The 7,933-nt window shown below is 31.0% G+C and overlaps 1 protein-coding gene across 1 annotated transcript in view; it reads left to right on the top strand.

The window, feature by feature from the left end:
- LOC105626796 (protein couch potato) overlaps positions 1–7,933 on the top strand; it is an 83,282-nt gene that overhangs the window by 41,958 nt on the left and 33,391 nt on the right. Inside the window, exon 3 of the mRNA XM_012208091.1 lies at positions 3,194–3,247. Coding sequence (XP_012063481.1) covers positions 3,194–3,247 — 54 coding nt within the window. The remainder of the gene's footprint in view (positions 1–3,193; positions 3,248–7,933) is intronic.

The raw sequence follows: 7,933 nt of genomic DNA, 5'->3' as shown, positions 1-7,933 counted from the left end.
ATATATATATATATATATATATATATATATATATATGCAAGTATGTGATAGTTATTATATAATGATTTAATATAATATATAATGATTTAATGTATTATATTAATGTTGCAAGATAATCGCAGTAATATAGAATATGTGAATTGAAAAGATTTAATGACGTAATTATTAACATATAAATTAATGTGCATAGTAATATGAAATTCTTTGTGTAAATCGATTATGCAAATCGATCCATTTAACATTATTGCGATTGAAATAGATTTTTTTATTTCTTTATTTCTTTATTTCTTTATTTCCTATATTTTTTTATATATGAATTTGTAGGTAAATTTGTTACTATAAATTGCAGTTTCTTTCAATATTTTTTTTAATTAAAAAATGTAATTATATATATATATATACATATACACACATATATTCTTCATTTCTACCCTATTAAAGTAAACTTTGTTTAAAATTGAAACGAAAAAATGAAATATTGTTATCTATTCCAGAAATTGATCGATGCAATATATTGCTTTCACTCAATTATTTATAATTGATACACACTATTCGCCTTCTATTATGACTCAGATAAAATTTTGAATGCGATACTTGATGCGTTCTATATAATCAGAAATAATAACTTGCCTGTGCGTAAATATGCCCGATTTTTACATACATTTGTATCTTTCATATAATACGAATTGAATTTTTTATTTCGAGAAAACAAACACTAAATTATTGCTTGACATTGTCGAATAAAAAAAAATAAAAATTATTAGTATCTATTGAAACGACAAGAGTTGCATCGGAATTCTGAAAATTTATTACGAGAAAGACTGCAAACATATCTTGAATGCAAAAACGTGCATATTGTCTCATATACAATATATGCATCGACTGCGGTGTAGGAGTGATGTATATTGACAGCGGCCGTCTTCTGCACGCGAATCATTGCGACGAATCATTGCTCCTCGCATCAAGAGAGAATTCGCGATTTCTTGGCATCGATATGACACATAACTGGCGACATACCGCAAACAATAAACCTTGAGTAGCAACACCACGCACGTTATTTTCGCTTGCAAATCTTTTGCATACGCGAAGAATACCGTTGCGCGAATCCAGTTATTAATCGTTTTTGAGATATCGTAACGTTATACTCATAATCTGTGCGACCCGTTTTCCATAGATTTACGACAAGTTTTCAGCGCGCCGGAAGGAGAGCCAGGCGGATCAGTTCGCCAACGTCTCGTACTACCGCGAAACTTTCAGAGAAGTGCAGGAACTATTTGCACATTGTATGTATCGTGTGAGCACAACATATGCGAGTGACGTCGAAAACTCGATTATGCTTCCTCGCGAGACCAGTCTTTTAATGACTGCGATATTTCATAGTTAAGGGAAGTTAATTAATTATGTGCGAGACACTGAACTCAGCGCCAAGAATGTTGAAATGAATACTTTAGAAATATAACGTAGCGTACCGATATATCTAAGATGATAAGACATATATTTTTTGAATGAACAGACAATGAAAATTTAATATTGAAATTTATAATATCGTGTGCATTAATTATATTCTTAACGCGAGAAATAGCAGGAAATTGATTAACCAATCTGATAATCTGAGTTAAATACAATTATTAATTCCTATATAGTTATTATAGTACGAAATTAAATTTTAAATTTAAACTTAAGAATTTTTATTTTATTTGCTATAAAAATTAAGCAGTAATATTTCATGAACAGGACAAGCTGATTAATGATGCAAGATTAAGAACCTCACGAGTGCCAAGAATGTTGTAATAGATACTTGGGAAATTTCGCACATCGATCCATGCGTCTAAAGTGAGACATTTAGGTGAAATTTAAATTTATCATTAAACTTTCTAACTTATTTAAATAATAACATATGTGTTTATGTCTAAATTTTTAATATAAAATTGTAATAAAGAACAATTAATAGAATTAATTATTTAAAGTTTTACACATTTTCACGTATTGTTACAAAACTATAAATTATCTTGGCAAAAGATATTTAATTCTATTTTTAGTTTCATTAAATATATATAATTTTTGGATAATTATAATTGCAGCTACAATTAATTGATGATCAATACTTGGAAATCTTTGGAAAATGGTGTGCAGCATTTTTGCTATTGCTCGCGTATGCAAGTTTGAAATGTTTAAACTCGAAAAACGTAGCACGTCGGATAAACGTTCCGAGACTTACTGCGCTCTCTAATTGCGGCTTCGTTAATTAGCACTTCCATTGCGATCGTGCAATTATTAACAGTTTGGTACTCTGGTAATGAATACTACTTACAGCGTTCGCATGTAACCGAGTGTTCATCTCGCGCGTTCTACTTGAGGCTTTCGTATAAAAATTACGGAAACGTTATCTTACTGCAAGGATTCCTTTATCTTTAGCGGTAACATGAAACAAGATTCTCGATAGCGCAATAACGAAGTGTTACGCATTAAGATCGTAGGAAATTAAAAAATTTGTTACACAGTTTTTCTCGTGTCAGGAAATGGAATAGAGCACGTTAACGATGGATAATTCAAGCGATAGCCGTTAAGAAATTCACGAATATCTTAGCATTTGTGTTTAAGATATTTAATAATATATCTGAATGTCTTGCTTCATTTTTCATTCGACTGTTTGCTATTCTGAACAGTCTCCGTAAATTCTGCTGCAAACAGAACCATGCGCATTTAACAATAAATTACAGAATCGTATATTGTATATGTGTATTATATTTTAAAATAATTTCTTAGCCTAGAAATTTCTATATTAGTTATTTGCAAGTATTAGTTAATCTATTGCTAGTGTTTAAATATTTAATTGAGTATCGTGTGTGATGTTCTTATTTCAAAAAGTTACTTTAAAAAGGGGATTTTTTAAAAACTATCCAAATTTTCTAGGATACATGAAAATACAATTGTTTTATGTTATATTATACTATTTAAAATAGACTTGCATGTATCTATTTTCTAATGCTTATTTCACATTTTTATATAAATTTATATAAAGTTATTATAAAATAATACAGATCTTTGTTTTATTTTTAAACAAAAATAAAATATATAACAGATATCAAATTCATATAAAGTTAGTCAATTTTTTGTTTAACCATATCGGTTGCAAACAGTATTTTGATATGATATGAAGTTTTAATGACGTGATATTTTATTCCTGTTTCAGGGGTACGAAGGGTCGCTGTTAAAAGTCACGAGTAAAAATGGGAAAACAGCGTCGGTAAGTTGCCATCGCTTAATTGACAATATGATTAGCCGATGTTACGTTTTCAACGAGTGTTTTTTAACATTCATATCGAAAAAGTATTATCGAGCTTTTAACATAGATACATTTGCCCTAGATTCGCGAGGTAGCTCGATATTGTCGATATACGTCGTTTCTTTATACACTTGAGAAGACGAAGAGATAAAATTGGATCCCGGCTTTTCTCGAGCACATTTCTAGAAAACGTACATTTCAAGAAAACTCCGAATCAATTACACGGATAGTGAAAATAGTGCAAACTCTTTTTTATTCTTTCTCTCTCTTTTCTTCTCTCTCTCTCTCTCTCTCTCTCTCTAACATGACAATGCTCAAGGGAAAAAACGAATGGAAAAAGTTTGTCAGCCAAACCACGAGTTTCGATCGAATTTTTGGACACAGGGGAGTTTGCGTGATTTCGTGTATTCTCTGTTATATATTTTTGTCAATTCTTTATCGATCTATTTTTATTTACAGGATTGTATAATATATCGTCATTTATTATATATTTACATAAAATTTTCATAAGTAAAATAACTTTTACGTTATGAAAAACATAATTTTTGTATTTTAAATCTCTTTTTCAAAATAATAGCTTGTAGAATATTGTAGAAATAAATAATTTTCATTTTATATATACAAAAATAAAAAGTATTTTGATGCCTTATTATTTCATATATTATATAATTTTCGAACTCGTGAGGATTAAAACTACATTTTTAAATGAAAAATTAAAAACAGTAACTGTTTATGCTAAAAGCTTTTTTTATTTATTCAAAGCGTACTCGTTGATTACGTGAGTCACGAAGCCTTAAAAATATCTAATCAGCCGACAGAGAGAAATACATCAAATTTCATCATGCGGCAATGCCATCGCGCGCACTACTCAACCCAGTATAATCCCCCGAGATAACATTAATTTATGCGGCGACGGTGGAACAGCACACGCGAGAGCATACTCTGACGCTGTAAAATCTTTAATCCATAAAGCATTTTAACATTTTTTTATTTTAGTATTTACTTTTTAATTCTGCACCAGACTTTACCTGTATCTCACACGTGATAGATATATTTCGACTTTCTAAAATAAAACTATGACGATTATATTGATTACTAAAGAATCTCATTTCATTCAAAGAACGTCGAGTTACGGAAGTTTAAAATATTTCGATGAATCTGAGTATAGTAAATATTTGATTTCCGATCTGTTATTCTTTGCAGTTATAAATAATGAAAATTATGAAATTTTGAGGTGCGAGGAAGAATCAAAATTTAATTTAATTTCATAGTTTAGTCACACGCTTAGAATTTGTTGATTGCAAGGTATAATGAATTTTAAAATCTGTTAATTTTCCTGTGAACTGTAAGATTTTTGAGGCTATCAATCTTCGAGAAATTGTAGTTTTTATATTGATACAAAACTTTGCATTTATCTATAGAAATCTATCAATTTGATTTTATATGAGTCTTTGAATATATCTCACTTCCCGCTTTTGTATTCTGGGATATATCAATCAATTCCCTGCTGCGTGAATTTTCGACCACATCAAATCTGAACTTTAACACAATGTGTGTAGGTGTGAATCCTTAAATTTATCTCTAATATCAAATCTCTAAATATCAAAATGTCAGTTTATTGAATGTGATAAATTTCAAGCTTTGTATTACTTGCCAAATGTTGAAATAACGAATTTTTTGTCTATTTTTCTAAATTGCATCTAAATTCAATATCGATTATCGGGATAATCCATAAATATACCACATGGAATAAAGTTAATAACATGTTTTCGTTCCTGCATGCAGCTTGACCTCGTTGTAACCAGCGCGGAACGCAAGCGGCGGCTCGTAATGGCCGTGGTGATGTAATTGGATATAATATGAGCAGAATGCGAATAAAACGGACGAGAGAGGCACAGCTGGAGGGACACGGTTTCCGTGTGAACGGTGCTTAAACCTCCTTGGCCACTGGCACGGTTGGGTACGACTGACTGTGCGAATCGATAGCGGGTCGGACCAACCATTTCTACCATTTGTTTCCTTCGGTCATCGTTGCGCCGGGAACGAAAAGTAGCAACCGAAGAGCAGTTTCTCAAAAATGGCGATGCTGAAAAGATTTTCAAATGTTGTTAGAAGCTTTTGTTGTCTTGTATTCTTCCGTTATCTAGTGCGATGTGCCATTGCGGAGTTTGTACAAAGCTCCTTTGTAGCTTCGATGATGATGATTTATTTCCGTCTTGAAGTTGCTGTTGGAAATCTTCTACAAACGCGAAAATTTATCTTCTCTTAATCCAAGAGATTGAGATTGCAGATTTTTCGGTTTTTTTCGCAGATTAAACTCGATTTGATTTCAGTTTAGTAAGATTAAATCGATCGTATAATAATAAAGGGTTCCCCAATAAAAATCTTTCTCGCACCTGCTATTGATTAACTCGAGAAAATTTTTAGTTTTAAAACATAGCTGATTGCTCTCTCAGAGTAGAGCTCTCGGAGTAATTTGATTTATAATAACCAAGTAGATAATATTGCAATGTTTATTCGTTTTTATAAAAAACTATTATCTTCCTTTCATTATTATATTGTACATTGTATTGTACATTGATATTATCGGATAAATGCGACAATGTAATAACTTTCGAGCGTTGAAATTAACAAGTATTATTTCTTAATGGCTTTTCGTAATAATTTTATATAACGTAATTATCTAGATATTTTTATCATAAAATGCACGAAGTTAGTCAAGTTTGAAAATTTCTCTATAAGATATTTATTTGATTTAATTCGAATCGCTTAAAATAATGTACTATTGCGTACTTGTATTTTGCATTTATTATAATTGCTGTTAGAATAGATATAGATGAGTTTTAGATATAGATAAGTTTTTATACTCTCAATTAATTTAAATTATATATCGCACATGACTCTTAGAGTTTAAAACATCGATAACCTGGTTAAAAGTTAGAAGGTTGTCTGTTGTTTAAACTTTGTTTAAAATTTAGTAATAAACATCTAGCTAGGCTCTTGATTTATTAATTAGATTTTTATCTTTCTGAGTCTTTTGTTTTCGTCTCGTTTTTCATTATTTTTATTGAAAATATATTTTGTTATACAAGTTAGTCAAGAGTGTGTCAATCATTCCGCATTACGCGTTTTGTTTTTGAGTTGTTACGTTTGAACCTACATTTATTGGTTTTTCTATGAAGAGAGCAATATTTTTTTTCCTACAAATATACATCTATGAAATTCGAGGTGCACGCACGTATGAAATTCGGGGCATCTAAATTTGACAATTTTCTGAATAACTGTTGTTGTTAAAAGAATTAATGACGTAGGCAATATTATAATTCCCAGACCCTTTGATTATACATGACCGCGTTGCAAAAGTAGTACCTTTACCTGCCTCTATCTAGAGTTACATGCATAATTGCATGCACATTTACATGACCATGGTGCATATACGGGCACGGATTGTCGTCGCGGCGGCACAAAGAACGCCGATGCCCGGAAGAAAAGCCGATACACCAACGTCGCGCCGTCGCGGTTCATGTATATATCAAGAGTGTGGTGTGTGACACAGTAACAAAAAAAGAAAGAAGAAAAACACAGGAGAAAGAAGGAAATCGATCGTCTCCATGGCCGCTGCACGCATGACCATTAACCTACATCGTATTACGATGCATGTATCGATAAAAAAACTGGTCGACGGTAAAACGACGCTATGTATTACGTTTGGGTATTCCGTGTCCTGATAAAGAATTTTTCTGCGAAATTCGCGCGATGCACGCAAGGAAGCACGCCACCCGCGTGCGCCCGGCGCGGCGTGACTATATCTGATATTTGAATCGAGATGGAAACGGATTGGTAATCATCGTGAAATAAAAAACGGGCACGGATCGGTGGTGCCTGCCGCGTTCAGTTGCGAGAGCTGAATGCTTGTTACATGCAGGTGAAAGTGCGGCATGTCCGCTTTTTTTCATTTGTACTTTTAACCGTGATAACTGTGATTAGTTCAAGATTTGTAGCTGCGAATTTACTGAACCTGAATTTCTCATGGAATTATTTCAGAATTTCTACGAATATTAATCTAGATGCAAATAATGAACCAATTTAATCAAATTTTATTCAATAATCCTTGACACGTTTTATTTCGTTGCAAAAGTATTTAAGAATTGCTGATTAAATGGTGATAAAAATTTATCTTTATTGTTTAATATTTCATTATAATATATATATTTCATTATATAATATATCATTAGAAATATTATTAATAATTATTAGTTGATAGGATATACTCTCTAAATGTTTTAGAGTGAAATTTCACTCCAAAAGACTGAAAAGTGAGCCAGTCTTAAAAAAAGAGTGAAAATAATTTTATCCTTGAATAAGAGTGCCAGATTTTTATTCTTTATAAGAATAAGATTTCATTCTTTTGGAGTAAGATTTCACTCTTTTGAAATAAAAGTCACATTAAGGAATAAAGTCTCATTTTAAAAATAGAAGTGAGATTTTATTCCTTTAAATCTTATTTCGAAAAAGAGTGAAAATCTATCATTCTGAAAAATTTTCATTTTTTTTTCTAGATTGATTCAATTTTGTCTCCAAAAAAAATTTTGAAAGTATGTATATATATATATATATATATATACATTACTTACTTAATATATATAT

The sequence above is a fragment of the Atta cephalotes genome (assembly GCF_000143395.1).
Source record: "Atta cephalotes unplaced genomic scaffold scaffold00006, whole genome shotgun sequence".
Taxonomy (NCBI): domain Eukaryota; kingdom Metazoa; phylum Arthropoda; class Insecta; order Hymenoptera; family Formicidae; genus Atta; species Atta cephalotes.
Note: the sequence above shows the minus strand (reverse complement) of the source record. Positions and strands in the feature narration are given on the sequence as shown.